General features: G+C 35.6%; 1 protein-coding gene across 1 annotated transcript in view; it reads left to right on the forward strand.

The window, feature by feature from the left end:
- The window catches only part of DOK6 (docking protein 6), a 221,279-nt gene extending 204,077 nt beyond the window's left edge, over nucleotides 1-17,202 (forward strand). Inside the window, exon 9 of the mRNA XM_072411499.1 lies at nucleotides 14,779-17,202. Within this exon, the coding sequence (XP_072267600.1) occupies nucleotides 14,779-15,057 (279 nt within the window). The 3' untranslated portion in view covers nucleotides 15,058-17,202. The remainder of the gene's footprint in view (nucleotides 1-14,778) is intronic.
- Nucleotides 17,203-23,018: the final 5,816 nt, after the last annotated feature.

The raw sequence follows: 23,018 nt of genomic DNA on the forward strand, positions 1-23,018 counted from the left end.
AGGCCACTTTGTTAGATGCATGGAGTGGATGATGAATATAAAGGGATAGGGAAATTTTAAGGCAGTATTTAACTATGCTGCCCATGCCCAGGATTTTGACATACTGTGCACAACTTCTCAGTATACTTGTCTATTATGGCACACTTACCTGCCAAAGTCCCCGTCCCAGTGGCCAAAGTCACTCTGTTACTGCTAAGGCCATCTTCTGGGTTTAAAGTCTTTAGCCATCTTCATTTGCCAGGTGGATGACATTGCTTCCATGATGTATACTGTACACTTACATTACAAACAGTTGAAAGTGAAAAGAGTGAAAACTTCATATCCCTCTACCTGTCTGCTTATTTCCAATGTGGCCATTTGAGCATTCAATTAGAGAGTCAGTGTAACAAAGATAAACTCTATTGATATACTTTCTATAGCAGTGTGACGAAGACACTGTGTATTTTATTTTTATTAGTAAAATAAATAATTTTATATTAATTAAATTTTACAAAATTCAGTTTAGGAACCTGATCCCAAACTAGTATAGCTTTCATTTAAAATGTTTTAACCAATGAAACCATTATTATTGTTGATATATATGTGTGGTAAATTAGGTATATAAGTTGCAGTGAAGAACTGTATCTGTCAGTAGCTGTATGCTCAAGAAAGGCTGAATAGTTGGCTTGTTCGAGCCAGTATGTTGTGCCAAGAATCTCCCAAAGAGTTGAAACAAACATACCGAGTGTTCATTACATAGTGATCCAACTGTCAAGAAAGCACACAGGTGCCAGAAGAGTAGGTATAAATCTGAATGTGAAGAGAAAATGTAACGATCAAAGGATCGGTGAAATTTAATTAGCAATGTGACAGTACAGGTTTATCCTGATGTCATGAATAACCACAAAACAGTTAGTCAACAGTACTTCAATCTTATGTTTAATGCAGTTACCTAACTGCCTTTATTAGACAAACACAGGACAAAGCAGAGGGAGTGAGATACTCAAGGTGGCTAGCCAATTTTGGGATATGATTGACAGAAACATTTATACCATTTAAAATACACTGAAACAGTCCTAAAAGTTTCAAACAAACCATAAAATATTTTTATTTGATGGCTCAACAGAATAAATGAGTGTATGGCTGTAAATGAAAGTGGTATTTCAAATTTTGATTCCAACCTTTAATCTCATTAGCTGTTTTCCAATTTCTAGGTGCTGGAATTTTCATTTTCACCAGAGTAAATATAACATTTAAATTTAGGCTGAAATTGTCTTTGCTAATTCAATTCAATTCTTAGCAACTAGAAAAAAATCAAATTGATCCCTTGGTGCTAAGGTATTTAAGAGGATCATGCTTTGAAGCAACAAATTGGCTTAAACATGGTCCCTAAAGTTGACAATCTGTTTAACGTGGTATGCTTTACAGAGTGTTGGAATACAAAGTGTATTTTTAAAGTTTTTTTTATGCTAGAAAAAAAAAATGTTTTCTCAACACTCCATTCCATTAACATACACAATGGGACAACATTCCAAGAAATGCATATAATGGAGAATGTGTAAAAGTATATAGTGTGTGTCAAGTTAATGAACCTGATACAAAGTGCAATGTACCACAGAACCAGCATATGATGTCCATTTAGTGTAAAATTGAAAAACAATAAAATTGTACAGGGGCCTGTCATCAGTGCACTGGGGTTTAAAAGCAAACAAAATGAATGCTATAAGTTTACTCATTTATTGAGACAGGAATGTGTGCAACATTTCAAATTTTAAGATTGAATCCAGCGGTAGGAAAATTAAAACAGACCTCCATAACCTGCTTTATATGACTACTGTATTGATTTGAGAAACTGCTTTAGTAATACAGTATCAGTAATTTGATTATTTAAATCTGGTGCCAATAGTTGTCTGTTGACTTGGATGCCTATTGGTGTCATTTGTTCTTTGCTACCCCTAAATAAAGGATGCTAACTGGCCAAGGTTATGAAATTAAGACAGCTGACTTCTAATAACATGCAGACTTCTATAGAACAGCAAAACTTCACTAAAAATGATTTATATATTACAATGATACATCACATGAAAGAATAAATTCATTACACAAGCCCTTTTTACTGACCCTGACCTTTTCTGCAGAGACAATGGAGCTTGCTGCTGACATAACAGTAATTGTGACCTCTACACTATATGGCCAAAACTTTGTGGCTATCTGATCATTACACCTACACAATATGGGAAAAGTATGTGAACATGTATCCAAATTACTGAGACCAAGGAAAGGCTAGTGTAATGCTACAGCACACAAAGGAAGTTTATACAATTGTGTATTTTCAACCTTAAGGCAAAAGTTTGGGAAAGCCCGTTAATGTTCCAAAATGACTGTGCGCCTGGTCAAGAGTATGTCTATAAAGACCTAATAGATCTGGTTTAGTGGTACTTGAAAGTCATGACCCCAACACTAACTAAAAAAAAATTTTTGGAATGATGAAGATCATCAATGCTAATTGGAACCAACATATGCTAATTTCAGAACCTGACATCACACATTTTCTTTTGGCTATGTGAGTATACAGTTCTATTCAATATTGTGAAATTCCCCTACAGAAGAGTGGAGGCTTTTACATGGTGGGAAGAAAAGACATATCATTGCCTGTTTGGAACTAATGCCAATGCCTATCCAGCATTAGAACTGGATGTCCAACAAGCTCATACTGGTGTAATAAGCACCTGACCATGCTTAGCTATATACCATGTGTGTATGTGTAGAATGACAACACATGAATAGGATGGCCTGGATATGAACTCAAAAACACACATCATCCTTATCGATCCTGGATTACAATAAATAAACAGCCTATATACGAACTTTGTGAGTAATTCCAAAACCACTGCCCTCTTGTATAGACTGATGGCCAGAACATTGATTTACATAGTACATAATTACTATACAGGCACCTATTAACCATCCTTAGTAAGATCTCAGCAGATTCTCAAGGTATCAGATTTGCAGGGTAACAAAGCTGAGCGGCATCCAAGCTGACAGGTGCTTGCAAAACTTGCATGCTTATTTGACAGTTTCCCGCAGCAATCAGGCACGTAGGAAGGATTATCACCTGTCCTTATCTGCAATAATAATACTCTACTTGATCATGCATTTTAAAAGTGGAACTTTAGTTTATTAGTTTATTATCTAATATTATCTATTATTATCTATTTAGTTTATTTAGTTTATTATCTAATTTATTTGCTTGTTGAGTAGGTGTCACCTTTAGGTATCAAAGGGAAGAGCTTATGATCGATATTTATTTTTTCCTGGTCAATTTTTCTCATATGGATAAAACTATTTAGTTATCCTTAATATATTCTGTCCAAAGGCTATACATATTGGTTGATCCTTGTCCCTGACATAATGGTAAAATGCATGTTACTGAAACTCAACCTGGATAAAACAGAACTCATCATCATCCCCCCCTCAAATTCCAAATCCCCCCCTGACATATATCTAACTGTTAACAACACTGTTATTCGGCCCTCCCCTCAGGCACGTTGTCTTGGTGTCACCTTTGACTCGGCCCTCTCATTTACCCCCCATATTCAGAACATTTCCAGGTCTTGTCACTTTTACCTACGCAACATCTCAAAAATCCGCCCCTACCTGTCCCCTGAGACCACCAAACTCCTTGTACATGCTCTTATCATCTCCCGTCTGGACTACTGTAACATCCTTCTCTCTGGTATTCCACTAACCCGACTCTCTCCCCTACAATCTATTATGAATGCTGCAGCCAGACTCATCCATCCTTCCCTCCGCTCCTCTTCCGCTACATCTCTTTGTAGTTCTCTCCACTGGCTTCCTTTTCACCTTAGAATCAAATTTAAGCTCCTGTGCTTTGCCTTCAAATCCCTACACAGTTATTGTCCCACTTACATTTCTGACATGGTTAAAAAATACTCCCCCTGCCGCTCTCTCCGCTCCTCCAATGACCTACTAATGACTTCCTCACTCATAACCTCATCACACGCACGGATACAAGACTTCTCTAGAGCTGCCCCAACTCTCTGGAATGGTCTTCCTCGTCCTATTCGGCTTGCTCCTACTTTCTGCTCATTTAAAAGAGCACTCAAAACCCATTTTTTCAAACTTGCCTACCCGGCTTCTTCTGTCATTTGAAACTATCACTACTTCCCACCACTGCATATTTCCCATCCTATTGTGTGTGAAATTCCCCCACCTACTAGATTGTAAGCTCTTCGGGGCAGGGTCCTCTCCTCCTGTATCACTGTCTGTATTAGTCTGTCATTTGCAATCCCTATTTAATGTACAGCGCTGCGTAATATGTTGGCGCTATATAAATCCTGTTTATTAATAATAATAATAATAATAATAATAATAATAATAATAATGTTAGTGGTGAAATGGTTCTTGTATAAAGAAAAGTTTTGTTACTGACCTGAGAAAAATGTTGTTTTTCTAGAGTACTAAAAAACATTGGGTTTATTAGTTCCCTTAGCTGTTGATAGCCTTAACTGGGTATTTTTGTGAAACCATCATTTTTAGTGAGCAGTACAGCTTTATATTGCATTTGCTGACCTGAAGCACTCATCATGTCTGTCCCAGACCAATTTAAGACCAGCCTCTGGGAAGTTTGTATTGATTGCCCTAATCTGGAAATGCATTTGCAGGCCATTTGATCAGCTGGTTACTCTGAGAACTCTACATCACTGATTCAGTTATGGAAGAAAGATCAACAAGTTCTGTAGTCGTTATTATGATATTTAAGGCTTACCTGTAGTCCATAAGTGACTGGCTCAGATTATTTATTAAACTAAGAAAAATTCTCTGACAGCATTTAGTTAGTACTAGGATTATCATGTAGCCATACGTCTTAGAAGTATCTGGTTGAAACCAGCCTTTGTCATGCTGTTTTACATATATTGCTTACAGTATAAAATTTAGAATTGCATGCTTGACATGAAAAATAATTATCATCAAGGGTACCAATTTGCATGGTGGTATTTTGTTTTTATTGTATTAATATACAAGTAAAATTATTTTTCTTCAGTTTCTCCAACCAACCCATTTTTGTTCTATTTCTTGTGCTGTGTGAGGATATATAACTTTTGATCATTCTGTTAAGAAATTGTTGGAATGTACAGAAACAGCATTGCCTTATACATCTTTATAGTCAACATACTTTCTCCAATTTGCTGGTTAGACACTTCTTTATTAACTGTTCTGTCCTTGTTATATATTGAGTGTTCAAAGTGTCATAAACTGCTTTAACCCATATATAATGTGTATACAAATTTGGAGTATTTCTTCAATTATCATGATGGATTAGAAAGCATGCAAAGGGAACATGGTATTCCAATGTTGCAACGTGTTCCAATGTTGCAGCTGGAATTATAATTTCACTTTGCTGCAACCAACAACCTGTTAATAAATATGTGTATTAATTTAATGATTATATTGGTATTTATTAAAAAAAATTGTAGTAGTTCCTTGGTAAGTCTTAGAACAGGTTACATTTTTTGTAGTTCTGACCCGGTGTGGCTGTTACAGTAATCAGTTTTAATGGAATGGATTAGAATAGTAAGCAGTTGTTATAGAATAGTACAAGTATTACCATATAAGAGAATGATACTGAACTGCAACTGGATTATACATCATGCCATTAATTATAGAAGTAAAGAGCTGTGAAATCAAGACTGTCCAGTTCCACAGCTTTGACTGGTTTACATAATGTACATCCAAATAGCCAATAAAGCAACCATTCGAAATAAGAGTCTTTAGAAATTGTGTGTGTGTTGGTACTTTATTGCTGGCACAATTATGACCATAGTGTAGCCTCAACAGTTCATATTTATCAGAATAATGTATTGTAATAAATAAATATATACACACAGCATCTCTGTGCATAGTCAGTCAATAGAATGCAACAGTTGTAAACCAGATACAGGGTTCGTTTTAGGAGGGTGGGGGCAAACTGTGCGATTGGCTAGGATCCCTATCTTCTCTAGGGCTCCAATTCACAGGGTGGCAGGGGGTGTAGAGGACTAGAATGCTGTGCATTTGGGACCCTGACTTTATATTTGAATATACATTTCTATAAACTGCCCCAGCCAAACAGATATGAGTATGGGAGTATGTCATGTAATGAGCTGCAAACTAGTTTTTTTTTTAGGAAATTAGCTATAATCAGAATATACATCTACAAATAAAGTTTAACTTTATTAAGACTTGTTATGAATGTTATAAAAAAAAGATAAATGTCAAATATATCTGCAGCTTTTCACTGATAACAAACCTTTGTTCCTGATTACACCATTTAGACAATTTATACCTCGCATATTTGTAACAAACAGGAAAATACTATTCATCTTATATGTGGTTAAAAGTGTGAACATATACTATATATCCTAGACCCACAGAGATCAAAGTAAGCAGTCATGCTGTGACAACCGCCTGCATGATGATAAATTGTGGTTACAAGTTTGGCTGTAAGCCCAGAAGTGTCACTAAGCAACCTTCTTAAAGTAGCACATGGAGGCTAACAGCTTTAAAACCTGGTATCAGAAACCTTTCTACCCTAATTTACGAAATATTAGTACAGTAATGCTATAGCAACTCAGACTGTGCCACACATATGCTACATGCACGATGTAAAACTATTTTAAATAATCCTTCTTTCAAAGTGAAGGTCAACAATGGTTCGAATTATCTAAGAATTGTTACTGACTTTCTCACTTGTTTACAGCATTGGAATTATGATGGAGTAATAGTGACCAGATGTATACACCAGAGCAGAAGTGTCAAGATGTAATCACTAGAGAAAAAAGTTGATTGATTGCATCTGGTGATGCATAACACAAATCCCCCCCAGTTTCGGCATTCACTTATATACAGAACAGACTTGAAAAAATGTCCAAATACCTTTATCTTCACATAACCACTAGAAAAAAATGTCGGGATGAGAAACTTAAAGCTGGAACCTGACGTGTTGCCAATAGCCAATACTGATCATCTACAAGCCAACCTAGCACCCCTTGGATATCCAGGGACCCAGGAAACAAAGGGCATATCATAATTTATCAAAGCTAGAAAATATATCTGTTACCTTGAATGCCCCACATTGCTATCCCTATTATTTAGTCTGCAAACAGTTTGCTCACTTGATCTTTGTTGAGATCCCATGGGGTTTTTGCCCAGCATTTATCTTGTGTGAAACGTATTCCCCTCTTCTTTCCTTCTTCCCTTCTTTCAGCATTGGGCCTCTATAAATTTTTTTGTGTTTACACACACTCTTCCATACATGTTGTCCCTATGTATACGTGAACAGACAGGTTTATTTGAATGTTTGTTTGTTACCTTTAAATGTTTGTATTTTTTGTAAAATTTTTAAACAGATAATAAAGAAAATACTTATTAACTTTCAAGGGGTGGATGCACTTTTAGGCAATTGATGCAGGCAATGCCAGTGCAAGACAAAGCAAATGGGATGACCTATGTGTACATTTTGCAGTTCTTATCAACGTCAAGAAGAGGGGTGGGTGAAGGGCGGCATGAAGCTAATACCTTACCTAGGGTAACATTCTACTTTTCTGACACAACCAAGGCTCCACAGTTGCCTTGCCTTGTCAGTAGTGCAGGAACACCTATGGTTTTGGTTAGAACTTTTTAAGGAGTACAGAGTCGGGCTGCACCTGAAGATTATCCCTATGCATTATTGTATTATTTTATTTTTACATTGTCATTGAAACAAAGCTTTGCTAGAGGTGTTGTCAGTGTTTAAGATAAATGCCATATAGCCTTATATAGCTTTATATATGATAACAGCTAAACAGTCAAACCACAACTGACATTACAAAGCGAAACTAGAAAACAGTTTGCAGTAATCCATACATGTCAGTGCAATGAAGTGGAATGGCACTTTCATGCAAACCAAACACTATAGGATGGTAAAACATGTTACAGAATATCTAGGTTTATGCTTTAAAGATTAGTAAGCTAAAACCAAAACAAATAATATCTTACCTTTATGACTAGACCAGTGTATTTTATAGGAAAGCATAATACATCTTGGAGGTGAGGTTAAGTGTCTTTGCAAGCATATTAACCAACAAGTGAAATTGTAACTGATGACTTCAGTCAATGCCCCTGATTCATCATTGAAATCCGTGATCGCTGGAAGCGCGATAATACGCGCGACCAGCGATCGCGGATTACCGCGGTCCGGGACTCAAGTGCGCGCGTACACTCGCATCCTGAATCTGCCGGCCGGATTCCTGCCATGCGCAAGGATAAGCGCGGCTCCGTGCGCGAGCTTTTCCGGTTGTTGAATAGCGCGATCGCACACGATTCCGGATCGCTAATACGAATGCGCGACCGATAATCCGATTTTGCTTGATGAATCAGGGGCAATGTGTTATGTGCAGCACAATGTGGGATGGTGGGATACCCGGCACATCCTGGGTTCTTCCTCAGCTGCCGGGACTGAGTGAATTTCGGTGCGTCTGCACAGAGGTTCTGTTATCCCAGCCTGGCCAATCAAGTCCATCAGTTCGAGTACTAGAGAAATAAACATACTAAAAACCAGCATTTTCTAGATAAAACCATATATACATAGTTGAAGGCAGAGGAAGGCAAAAACCCCTAAAAACCAAAGTTAAATTTACTCCAAAATCCTTCCTGATCCCACAGGGCAATTGGATGTTCCCTGGATCAACAGTACTTATTGTCTTTACTCTTAAACTTAACTAACCAGTTAAATTCTGTGCTTCTAGAAAAACTTCCAGCTTCATACCTTTTATCCAGCAATATATAAAACATGCTAAACCTACTTCCTAATGTGAGCTTATTCCACATTTTCACAGACCTTATAAAGAATACAAATTCATTCTTCTTATGTGAAGAATCCCTTCCTTATGTAGATATTAAATTTCTTTTCCTCCGGACGCAAAGAGTGCCCCCTTGTCCTTTGCAATGACCTTAAAGTGAGTTATTTTGAATCAAGTGTTCTATTTAGACCATTTATACCATTTATTACCATTTCTCAAGGGAGAATATATTCAGTTCAGCTAATCTATTCTCAAGGCTGAGCTCATTTATGTCACTTATTAGTTTAGTTGCCCTTCTCTGTGCTTTCTCCATTTCCTCTGGCAATTAAAAAATTGCTTTACGGTGTGTAAAGTAACAGATTCACGATATGTACGCCTATTTTCAAAGAGATTCAATTACCAATATCCCATGTCAAAGTAAAATAAAAATGAATGCCTTTCTATTTTCCAGCATTTTTGGGGTCTCATTCTCCATTAGGATAATGGGAAGAAACATAAGCATCTTTCCTTTTCTGGAAATAGTGCATACAGATCAGCTAATTTATAGTACAGATACAACCTTTTATTATAGAGACAATTTTACCAAACATTATACATTTTTATCACAGTGGAGGACCATTATCAGTAGCAAATAATATTTTAGAGACTATTTTTCTATATACTTTATTGCCAGTCAAGGCAAAACAGTAGAAACCATACCAGCCTAGTTTATACTTGATCAAATACTGTAATGCTGATGGCACACTGAAATTGAGGCTGCCACATTGGTGCAACATTTCGGCTACAAATAGAATGTAGTGACGCCTGCTGCTACAATTAAACTTGTCTGAGTGGCCTCGAGACATTCATGAGCTTACAATTGTTCTGATAAAACAGTTCTTCTGGGAAATGCCAGAACTTCCAGATTGCTAGATGAGGTCTGTTAAAGCCTTAACTTTAGTGTTAAATGCCTTTATTTGTGTTTCCTTTAATTTCACACTACCTTTATTATTCTCTTTCTAGCTGCTATATGTTGCTAAGATGTTGGTTACCATTAAAGTTATTAGGCCCACTTGTTCCATTGTGTTTTATTTTGATGAAATTCCTTGGACAATTAAATTTAAGTTTCATTTTTATTCTGCATCAACAGTTACAAGGCACAGTCATGCTATAAGCAATTCTATTTTAGAAACAGCATTTGTATAATAATGACATTTATACCAAGAAAATGGGAAGTTGGCATATGTGGGGAAAAATGGCTAATTTAACAAAATATGAACTTGATTTGTATTAGTATGGCTAAATAATTGTTGTTTTATATTACCCACTTCAACGCTATACTGTGAAAGATACATTATTCTTTATGTATTGTATATTGTCTTCCTTCTAGATTGTTCCTTTAGCAGACAATCAAAAACCAAAGGGAGCATTTATAATACTCACTTTTTATTATTATACTGTTTAAAAAAGGCACATTGCCAAGAAGTGTGTTACAAACATTGTCAGATATTAGTTTGCTTTTCAGCACTCTGGGGCAAGCAAAGTCCCAATATGTCAATATAAAAAAGACCTATCAAGTCATGTGACCAGCCTTGCCTGTAAATTACAAGTGTGGTGTGGATAGCAATCTCAGCTTCCCATTATAAATTGTCTTTTAAATCAGTGGTCCCCAACCTTTAAATTTAAAGACCACTAAATTTATGGACTCTGGACCACACAATGTGTGGAAAGCTGTGTGTCACTCAAAGAGGAAGGAACTTCCCCCAGAGTGACTTCATGATGCCAGAACCTGCACACTCTCCCATTAAAGGTCTGAGCTTAGACACATTCTCCACGCTGTAGAATGGAGAAAAGGAAAAACAAATAATTCATAATTAAAAAGAAAAAAAATATGAAAACTTACAAATAGCGTGTTTTTATCCTTTTCATTTCCTATAAAATGTTCCAGTGAAGTGAACACTTCTTGGAAAGCAACTAAATACTTTGGATTAAATAGTCATTAAATAAAAATGTGCTGTAAGGGCCATTTAACAAGATTATAAAGTTAATTGTGAAAAAGATGAAAGGAAACACTGAAGTAATGAATCTTGTGTATATCATAAAAGAATATTTGGCTGTACACAGCATGCCACTATGTTGGCACAAAAATCCCATTGATGACCTGGAGAGTTCTATTTGCATTTCCCAATGTTGCTACTACAGCAGATGAGAGAGAGCAAAAAGTACTTTCCAGAGCAAGTTAGCAATCTGTTAAGTAAAAATAGAGGCTGCCAAATCCTAGAGAACGGAATCAACCTCCTTCTTTCATGCTGTACAGTGGTGGGCTTAAAATGATTGCCAGGGGCATAACTAAGAAGTGCTTCAAGGTACACTCCAGTAAGACAGAAAATCTCTGCATTTAAATGGCCTCAGAGGAAACTTTCTACTTGCTGCCTCTGATTTTTATCCTTGTTCACCTGACCCAGTAGCAAAATCCCTTTACTTGCCAATAGCCTCATTTTCTTAATAGTCCTGAATGTATGCTAGTAAAAATGCAGACCTGTATGCTCCGAGCCTCTGATTGAATTCTTATTCATTCACATTAAACGAAGAGAGGAAGGATGTACAGCATAGAAGCAGAACATAATGTACACTTGCAACAAACAACCATCATTTTCATTTTAAATTTGAAAACTTTTTTTGTATTAATTTTTTTTCACGTACTTAGGTTTTATTTGTCCTGTTATGTTAAGAATTCATGCTGGATTTTCTACTTTTAATGGTGTTCGTAAAGAATCAATGTTTTTGTCAAATTTGACATACAAAGAAAACACTAAGCCAAGCTCAGCAAAGGCAAAGCTTGAATTGACATGGGTGGAATGAAAAAGTGGGAATATTGTACGGATGCAAATAAGGGAGGAACCATGATACAATAGGGGTGCAGACAAGGAGCACAAAGGCTCTTGGTAGAATGAAAAAGGTGCTATTCCTGAATGGAGCCTAGAAATGGAAAGATCCTGCCTGACCAGTGCAATGGTTTTCTACTGATGACAATCTTGCTTGGGCCTAGTTTTACATAGCTGAATCTATGTCACAGCTGGCAAGTCCTTGATAGTTTTTTTTTGACCTGGTTGAGTAATGAAAGCAAGTTCAACTGGTATTATGGTGGTCATTAAACCAATGGATAGTTAAGCTCCCTTTGGTTGGTGTTATGTGTGACAAAGATAATAGTTTATAGTTTTCATGAGTACCCACAGAGCTGGTGAAAACCTACGCCTGATATTGTTGGTCATAGCATTTATACTTTCTGGAATGTCAAGTGTATGTGTCTCTTACAAGAAATTAGCAACATGCTCACTGAAAAGGAAAGACACCCTTCAAAAAATCAAAACAGATATTGGAGGTCAAATCAGGCTTTTCTGTCTGACACCAAAACCTGTAGCTTTGAGTGTTATGGGGTAAGAATGGCACACATTTATAACATTTTAATTTTAGGAAGGCATATTTATTTAAATAAACTGGTAAACAATATTAGACAGTCTTAAAAGTAGACTTAAATCCTAATTTTGCATCTAAAAATAGGCTTACCTGAAAAAAACTTTAGAACCCTAGTAAGCTCTATTTTCTAAATAGGGTTACAGAAGTGAACATGTAAATTCCTTCCTTCCATCACTGATTATAAATCTAAGACGCAACTTCTGATAATATATTAATATGTCTTTTCAAACCAGATACCCAGATGTTCTGCTTGAAATATGGTTAGTTCTAATTTATTGTAACCAGGCTGCTTAACCACTGGGCTGAATCCTGGCTGAAAAAGTTATTTTATTGTTTATAATATTTTATATCATCATCATCATAACAATCATAATGCTTGGCACATTGGCTTAAGCATAGGTGGCCCAGTCCAGGTTTTTACTTTTGATTTGTTATTTCTTTGCATTTTACAGTGGTATGAAATAACTGCAGTAGTCCCTAATGTGATTTCTTACCTCCAATGCCAAGCAACAGGTTTGATATACTGCAGACCTCCATAAGTATAGAAACATCACCTTTTTAGTTTTCCTACCTCTTTGTAAGACTCTTGTCTAATACAAATCGCAAGTCATAGCTCACGCAGGGCTATGGACTCTGTTGGGCCAGCCAGGACACATAGGGGAGCTACATATTCCACCATTCCTAAAAGTAGCAGGTATAGCTTATGGTATCAACTAAGTGGTAAAGAATCAAGGAAAAGTTATGTACGTACTGCTGGGGGTGATGGCAGAATAAACAAGGAAAGAGTATATATCACTGGTGGGAGATTAAAGGAAACGTTTGTATTGCCCTAAATTGTCAAAGTTCAGAATAGCTTTAGCATCCGTAAATATGAACATTTTTTGCTTTGTATACACATATAAGATACATTTATTGGATTTCTTTATTTAATTTATAATAAAAAAAAATATATTTCACATTCATACATTATTAATTATCAATTATACATTTTTTTGTTTGTTTTTTTTATTCTCAGCACCCCACACTCTTCATAAATCATTTCCTTTTCATCATCAATTTTTGTAGGTCCTTCAGTGTACAGGATTGTATTTAGTACAGGTAGTCCCCTGGTTACATACAAGATAGGGACTGTAGGTTTGTTCTTAAGTTGAATTTGTATGTAAGTCGGAACAGGTAAATTATTTTAATAAATGCAATTAGCACAGATGTTTGTCTCAACAATATTAGGCAGCATGGTGTTTACTGTATAAAATCCTCACTGTGAGTAAATCACAAACAAAGCAAAAAAAAAACTTTATGGAGCCTAGACATTCATTAACTTCTGGAGCAAGCTGTGCTTTGATATGCAAAAAAGAAACAACTGCAGAGTTTGTCTTGGTCATTAAAGAGTTGCAAGATGTTACAGATCAGCTCCATTCTTAAGATCACCCACAACCTCAGCTGTGTTTAGCAAAAGATTTCTTCTGCAAGTCATGCAAAACGCCCCTCCAAGCCTCTGTCCTGCACAGGAGCAAGCAGGGAAGCCCCTTTCGCATCTAGGAGTCCTCCGTATGTCAGATGTCTTTAACCCTGGGACTACCTGTACATAGTTTATTCAGTTATGTTTGACCACGCAGGCAGAGGTTTTGTACACCTTTCTTTTGTTATTCACACACCTTTTTATTTTGTCTTTTTATTTTTATTATTTGGTGTGTGGAGTTTTAGAAAGAATAGGATAAAACTAAACTACTGTTGCATGTTTTTTATATGATGATGCATAGGTAAATAATTGTATTATATATTATCACTATTGTTTCTGGTTTCTTCACCTTGGCTAGAAGAATTGTTTAACCATTTTGACAATCTTAATAACTTATAACTTATAACTTATAACTTATGTGATATTTTGGGTATGTTATATGAGAATGTTATATTTAATTGTTACTTTTATTGTCTATATAAGTAGTATGACTATGGTATAAGGTTAGTGCCTAAAATTATATATATATTTGGTATGTTAGCAATTTATTATATTTATTTTTCATGTATATAACAATAACAAAAGCCCTGTGTTTAGCACCTCATTTTAGCAATAGAAGATACTGCTGACCTAATTACAAAATTGGGCAGTAACATTTCATTTCTTCATATCTTCAAGGCCAAGCACACCTAACAGTGATAATTCATTCTTAAGTGAATACCTGTTGCTAATGATGAATTGCTGCCTAGAACCAGCATAATTAAGCTTCAATGACCCCAAATTTAAATGCACTTAGACTAAAATGGTTTAGTGGAATAATTGTCAAGCTGGGAGTATTGTCAGAAGACATGCAAGCCAAAATAAGTAATCCAGTAAACTTCTCCAAATTATTCAGAGAACATTGGTAGCCTCTTACTAAAAGTAAAAAGGTCATAGAAGAAAATTTAACTGTAAGCATTTTTACCACAAGATGAGCTATACATACACAAGCAGTATTATTATGTGGTTGTAAGAAATTATTTATATAATCTTTTTCTGTAACAGGTAACAGTTTCAGTACAACAAAGATGTCTCGTGCACAGACATTTTCCAGCTACTCCTCTGAGTCGTGCAAGAAGTACCAGCAGCCCTTGTCGGTGTTTAGTGGCTATGAATCCATCTACTGCTCGTGCATCCTCTAGTGACATTCAGAAGGCAATTGACTATAGAGACAATGTTAACTGGAATCTGAAACTTGGATCAGCAAGTCATCTGTATCCTGTGCTTTCAAGGAAGACGAATTACAATGAAAGCAGAGACCGAGGTTACCAAATAGACAATTAAAAAAAAATCAGATAACATGTTTCTATTTTATGTATTTATTTTTTAGTCTTCTGTATGTTGTTGGAGTTTCAGTTGAATTACTTTAACAACCAATCCCTAACAGATGGTATGAGCAACATTTAATGACGTGATCTATGACCAACTGTGTTGTAGATTTCTAAACTAAATCAAGCAATTTGTTTTAACCATTTTCAGTACTGACTAGAGACCTATGATGATATTTTGATGTGCTTGTGACTGATCAAATATCAATACAATAAAACCCAAGTCATCAGGAATTGACGTGTCGTTCAATTTAGCAGTTTAATCAATTGTCCAAAAAGTGATTTGCTGAAAACTGCTTACGAAAACAAATTATGGATCCTGCTCTTCACTCTTTTGGCATAAGATGATCATTATGCAGTCCTAGCACCTGTGCCTACATAGTTTTATGAAAATATAAAGTCAGGTTTTCCTGTAATCATGAAATATTTATGTGGTAAAAAAAAAGGAACAAGTCTCAAATATTGCAGGTAGATATATATATATCGTGCAAGTTCAATGCCAGCCATGGTCAGTCAGCTACCTCATTAGGAGAGAAAGTCAACTGGACATTTTTCCATCTTTGGTCTTATTATTGAAATACCAGGGCCTATTATTTTTTTTTATCTTTGACTTGGCCAACGTGTGGGTGCTGTGCATAGTTCATGTGACATGTTCAGTCTTCAGCTTCCTGGTCTGAAGAGACTGCACCAGAGAGTAAAATGTCTAAATATAATGCAGGCAGAGAAGTTCTATTACTCTTAGTAATTCTGCTTAATGTTACATCTGAAGCTGCATATTTTTTCTTCTGGAAAATTTTTACTGTGGCGTTGAAGACAAATACATCTTTTTGTAAGTTTAAGCTTATTTATTGTTTTAGTTATGCATAAATGATCAACTAATTTAAAAATGTTGAATAATTTTAGGTTAAATGTAATAGGCTTTATGTGTATGACATTATTCATATCATTGCAGTCCTAATGTCTAGGTTTTGATCCATCAATATTTTCTGTTGTTCTGAGTATTTTAATGCTGCTGCTGATGTTTCAAGTTGGCTATGTGCTGGAGAATCTTCCTTTAATAAGGGACATCCTCCAACACATAGCAAAGTAAGTGGGGTCTATAAATACAGGATACTGTTAGAAACTTCTCAAACCTTAAATAAATTAACAAAAGTTGACACACATTTTAGTGAGCCTTTCCTTTATAGCTAAAATAAGGCAGGATATTAAAAAGTAAAAAAAAAAAAAATGAAAGAGTAGTAATTACATTCAAATGAAATTGTTCTGTAAGTAAACTCCACAGTTTTAATAAGACTCAAGAAATATGCCAAAATTTATATCCTCAAAGGTACCTGGGCCGCTTGATAAAAACACCATAGTGTCATGAAATGTGTCATCCACAAGTTGGTGATTATCCAGTAACATGATAGAAGATGTCATGATGACCAGGCATTGGAACAGGTATTGACTGTTGGGGTTATGTGGCTGGAGATGCAAATAGGTGTTAGATTACTTGGGCATGGAATGTTTATATCTTTACAGAACAAGTTCAGTTAAATGTTACTGATTTCTACTAGCTATACTGTCACATTTAATAAAAAAAAAAAAAACTTTTACAGTTTTTCTGGGATTCCCTTGGGTATTTTAAAAAAGCTAAATGGGCACAATTTCCCTAAATATTATGAGCACCGGTCTGTTGTATAAGGAATACCCTCATTGAATGAAATAGTAGAGCTATTGTATGAAAACATATATGGTTTGCAATTATTTCAGCAAAAAAAATGTAATTGTATTAAGCCATTGTCATGCTAATACATAGTATTCCTTCATGTAATATTCCATTATGGACAGCACAATATTGTAAAAAAGGGTTTGCACTTTAAACTAAAGGAAGATCTTAAATTAGGACTTGCATCGCTTCTTGGGTAAAACTAGTATTTTGTTTAATCGTTTAAATGTAGTGGTCCCCTTTGGTTGTCACTTATCAGAAAAGAAATGAAAGTAAGTGGAAACTCTCATCAAGTATAGTATTATGACTGGGCCACGCAGCTTAACATTTATGATGCGCATGTGTTTATGAAAGAATCTCAATAAAAGAATATATTTTGTTTGCAAAGTGAAATCCAACTATTTTGCCGTTCATTTTAAATCTTGGATTTACAATATGCCTATTAAATATGGAATGAAGAATGAAAATACATTTTAAGCTGGTTTAAGAATCTGTGTCCTTCTTACTTCCTGTGTATGGTATTTATGTTCCACACATAGTATGTGGTTTGAAATGCAATTTCAATAGTTTTTTAGACCTACAGAGGTAACAGAAAGTATTGTTGTGCTACACTCATTTTTTTTTCTCATTCATCTACACTCAGTACTTGAGAAAATTTTGTAACTTTATTAAAAAGAAAAAAATTAAATATCACATTTACATAAGTATTTTGACCTTTTACAACAGGACTTGAAGTTTATCTCAGGTATCTCCCATTTCTCTTGATCGCTGTTGAGATGTTTCTGCACCTTGACTGAAGTCCACCTCTGGTAAATTACATTGATTAGACATGATTTGGAAGGCATACACCTCCCTATAGAAAGCTTCATAGCTGACAATACATATTAGAGCAAGAGGTGGATCATATCAGAAGACAGGATTGTTGCCAAGCACAAGAAGAAGGTTTCCAAGAACACAGTGGCCTCTATAATTCTCAAATAGAAGACATTTTCCACAACCAAAACTCTTCAAGAGCTGGTCACCCGACCAAAGGGAGCAATTGAATAAGCAGTGAGAGAGGTGACCAAGACCCTGATGGTCACTCTGACAGAGCTCCAAAGATTCTGAGTGGAAATGAGACTAGGTTTCCAAAGGACAACCATAACTGCTGCCCTCCACCAATCTGAGCTTTATGGCAGAGTGGCTAGATAGAAGCCTATCCTGAAAGCTAACTTGAACCTTATTAAATGTCTCTGGAGAGACCTGAAAAGGGCTGTTCACCAGCAGTCCCCATCAAACTTGATTGAAAGTGAGAGAGTTTGCAAAGAAGAATGGCAGAAAATCCCCAAATCTAAGTTTGCTGCATCATGCCCAAAAAAACTCAACACTGTAATTGCTGTCAAAGCTGCTTCAACTAAGTACTAAGTAAAGGGTCGGTATATTTATGTAAATGTGATATTTCAGTTTTTGCTTTTTAATAATTTATTGGGAAATAATTATTTCCCTTTTTAATAATAATAATGGGAAAAAAAGAATATAAACAATTGTGGCGTCAGACTGCAACATGACAAAATTTATGTGAAGCGGGTCTGAATACTTTCTGAAGGCATTGAACGCACGTACAGTCAGCATATCTTTTACAATAAGATACAGAGCGACCATGCAAAACATATTATGAAGAGCTGCAGTTCTAAGTACCTTTTAATTACATCTTAAAAATGGTAACTGTACAAATACAGAATCCACCAATGTACAAATACAGGATCCACTAAAACTACTGACAAATACTACTGACTGATTGTTTCATTACAGGGGAAGAGGTGGGATATTTTAGGTCTTTAGGTCAGTACTTGAATTTGATGTGCAGGAAATTCTCTGATTAACTTTAACAAGCCAAATTGTGTCAGCTAGACTTTTGGGTTACAACATCTCCAAAATGACAGGGTTTTTCCATTATGTAGTGGATAGCATCAAGCATAATTGGTTGGGAAAGGATAATCGGTGAACTGGCAAAAAGGCCATGGGTGCTCAGGGCTCCTTGATGAGTGGTGGGAGGAGTGCCCATGCTGTCCTCTTACACTTCCAAACTTGCCCACAATGTACACACGAGAGCCAGAAATAGACCACCAAGCAATGGAAGAAGGTAATTTAATGTTGGAATTATTGAACATTTCTCTTAGATCAGGTGAATGATTAAATGCATGTACTTCATTTACATGCATAATGAAGGCTTTGAAATGCACTATGGGATAAGGCAAGCTGGAGGCAGTATGCAAGAATTTTCGTCCCAGATAACACAGGACACTATCAAAGGAGCCCACATAATTTCTCATTTATCGAATGGATACAAAATGACCAGCATTGTATTTACTTAACAATGGTAAAAAAAAATATGTTAGTTTAATCAGCTTAAAAACTTTTATAGCCCATTACAAATTAAAAAAAAATTGAAATAGATATTCATCTGTGGATGACATTATTAACAAGATTTACTTCTGGGTCTTTTCTTGAACCTATTCTGAGAATGGGTAAGTACTATCTCTTTATTTTACCAGGGTGAACTGGTGGGGCCCCATTTATTAAAGGGGCACTTAAGATTCTAACAAATTCCTCTTGCTGATCCCCACACAACCATTTTGGAGAGGCAGATTGTAGGGATGAGGCTCTGTCTCCCACCATGGTCCTTCCCCCCTGCTTAGGGAGCGTAAGGTCTGGTATACACATTATGGGTGGCTGTCAGTCACCACTTTGCTGACCAACCAGGCTCCTAAGGGACTGATACGGTGGAAAGGAGGGGGCACATGTACCCTATACATTACAATCAATTTTTCTAAATAGAGTTTATAAGTTAACGTTTTATATTTAAAGGAATATTGCCAAATTATCTTGAGCAAAACTATATTGTTGACTGAAGTATTTAGATGGTAATGAGCTAAATTCCAAAGCAAATTAACCTTCCCCACTGACATTAAAAATGCATTTTCCTGCCTATATCCTAACTTTATTTTAGAGAAACCCAGACAGTACCCAGAAATTAAAGCCTGCTTTTCTGTCTCATGCCACATATCAATAATACCTATGCTTTTTCTGTGACAATTCTGTCACCGGTCTTTGCATAAGTACTCTAAGTCTGCAAGCTTAGGAAATGTAAAAACAAATTTAAATGGGTGGAAATCAGTTGGAGGAGATATGCACAGGTGTGCACAGGTAACAGACTGGACACAAAATGCCCTATATCATGATAAAAACAAAAATGCATGTAAGATATAAAACGTGTCATATCTGTGTTGACTATGATTTTATATATCAAGTAATAAATTGTACACATTTTGTGAACTGATCAAAGTTATATTTATCAAGTAAAAGAAGACATAACTAAAACACTAAATATTAAAATATTCATATTATAACCTATAACACTACTCCAATTCAGTCTCGTAGAATTAATGATATTTCCATTCTAAGTCAAAGCCAGAGCAAGGCTCATTTGCCCTATTTCTCTGAGAGAAACACATACAACTAGGAACAATGTATCACTCAGATTTATTTCTTTACTGTCCAGGTTCTCTGCATGTTCAGTTTAGATAAAATGATTTTTGCAATTGCAAAGAAGAATTATATTTCATCAATTTACCTGCATTTTTTTGGAATCCAATTAGTTTTATGTAAAACAACATAATTACATCCATTAATATGTAGAGAAAATTTTATGGCAATAATAACAGTTTCACATTATAATATGCAAGTAATTGGAATGCCATCAAAAGTTCTATCAGCAATGTCATGTAATACACAACAGTAACTGTAATTCCTAGTAATAGGCAGCCACAGTAAATGCTGTGGTAAAATACCAATGGTCTGAACCCAGCTTAACTCTGCTGTGAGATCCTGTTGCTTGTGGAACAGACTAAGGCTATGTACACAAAGGGATGAGCGAGAATGCCTCTGACATTTTCTGGGGAAATTTTCCCTGAACTTCCGATGAGTCCGCAAAATCAGGTGATAATCTACTGTGTACATAGCCTTAGTCAGGACTGGATTTAAGTTTGGTTAGTAACTAGTATTAGCAGATGTTTTGTTTTATATTATTACCTTGCTGTACCAAGCCTTTACTGCACTGGAAACATGTTTGTTTACTGCCTTGCGGTATACAAGTGCTGGACAAAACTATTTGGACTAGGAGTCTTCAGAAGGTTATACTGCTACTAACTGGGCTTGTCCCTCTTCAACATAAGTCTGTATATATATATATATATATGTAAATATATATATCACCTGTTTAAGTTTGCACAAATGTTATGAATCTCATAGCCTTGCACATGTTTTTTAATGTGCAAAATATTACATTCAATCCAAAGAGAAAATAACCAGAACATTTTTAAGGAAGAGAAAATGCCTTCAAAAGATTACATATTGACCCAGTTACTTAACAGCCACAGCTTTATTTACTGGAAAAAAAGTAATGAGTAAATGCTGGTAAATACATGTACATTGCATGTATGCACATTTTGTTTAAGTATAGACCTCATATTGTTAGATTGTAACACTGGGCAGTAATATCACAACTAAAAGCTACAGGATGATTGTGTCATACTCTTATTTTTAAGCATCTACGTCTTCCTATTCCTATCTGTTTCTTCACAATAGGTAACTCAATACATTGAGGTTAACTTGCAAATGATTAGAAACTGTAATGTAAACCATAGCAAAAAAACATTGTTATATTTCCTTTGCACATAATTGGGTTTCCAAACAGAAAACATTATGACATAACTAATAGTAAATGTTTTTTTAGTGGGGATTTTGTATGATTCTTGGTCTGAGGGTTAGGCTACCCCATTGTTAGGTGCCATCTGACTGTGACCACTGTTGGCAATATCCCACTTTTCATGCTGTGCAGTTTCTTTTCTTAGTTTGCTACATGTTAGTCACAACCCTAGCTGCACCCCTGATTCCACCAAAACAGTCCAAATAGTAAACATCATTGTCTATCCATTATTTTCCATATCTTAGAAAAGTGTGGTCTTAATCCCACATTGTATCTACATGTCAGTGAGGTTTTTATGGAGAACCATTGTAAGAACAAGACATTACATGATGTAACCTAAGAAGAAGGTATGACCTAGCAGAACAGTTTCTAACAATTAAATTGTGCCATTCTGTGGGTCCCATTAATATACCTTTTTGTTCTCTTAATTTTTATCGTTAGTTCCTAAACTACAGTAATTTAAAGCACCCATGTGCATTGCCATGACATTCTCAAATGTATAAAATTAGCAACTAAAGATACAGAATGTTCTATTTTTTTGTTAAAAGTATGTTTTCCTGATACACTTACATTAGGGAATAATAGAATGACTCATTCACTTTGATAATAGTTCTGTAATTATTTTTTCATTAACTCCTAATGACCTAAACTTAATGTGGAAATGTATTATGAATAACAGTATCACATACTTACAAAGATACTAGAATTTTCATCTTTATGCTTGTACTATAAACTTGTAAATCATAAAACCAATTAGATTTGAACTTATCTTGTATAGGTTTATGAGAGGATTTTGACACTAGCATTGTCAATGGTATGATCTGCCATTGTTGACATATAAACTCTTAAATGGAACCCAACATGTTTAAAATAGAGGCGCAACCCTTGATGAATTGAAAGTGCAAGCTCCACTTATGTTCCTGTACCTTTCCTATTATAACTAGTAAGTCCATGAGCATTAGGAAGGATGAGTAATAAAAGGTTTTGGGACACATGAACTATGATTGTTTTGGGTTGGTAATTCAATATATATTCAGGCAGCTGAGAAGCAACATGGTTGAACAGTAAGCTCTTCGGCTCAGGGTCCTCTCCTCCTTTTGTGTCACTGTCTGTATTTGTCTTTCATTTGCAACCCCTATTTAATTTACAGCTCTGTGTATTATGTTGGTGCTATATAAATCCTGTTTAATAATAATAACAGAAAAGGCAAAAGAGATTCTCAGGAACAATGTTATCCTAAGTGATCATTGTTCGCAAACCATTTGTAGTTCCCAAGACTGTTTGTTCAATGTATGCTGCTCCTTACCCACCCCCACAATCTTCACATGCTGGAAGTGACTCAATTAAAGAGCCCATCACAAGTGGAGCAACACATACACTACGGATTTTAATGTAGACAGGCAGGGAAAAAGATTTTACTCATTTCTTTTTCTCCATAGGGATAGGTGGTCACATAGGGTCC

Source organism: Pyxicephalus adspersus, chromosome 5 (genome assembly GCF_032062135.1).
Source record: "Pyxicephalus adspersus chromosome 5, UCB_Pads_2.0, whole genome shotgun sequence".
NCBI lineage: Eukaryota > Metazoa > Chordata > Amphibia > Anura > Pyxicephalidae > Pyxicephalus > Pyxicephalus adspersus.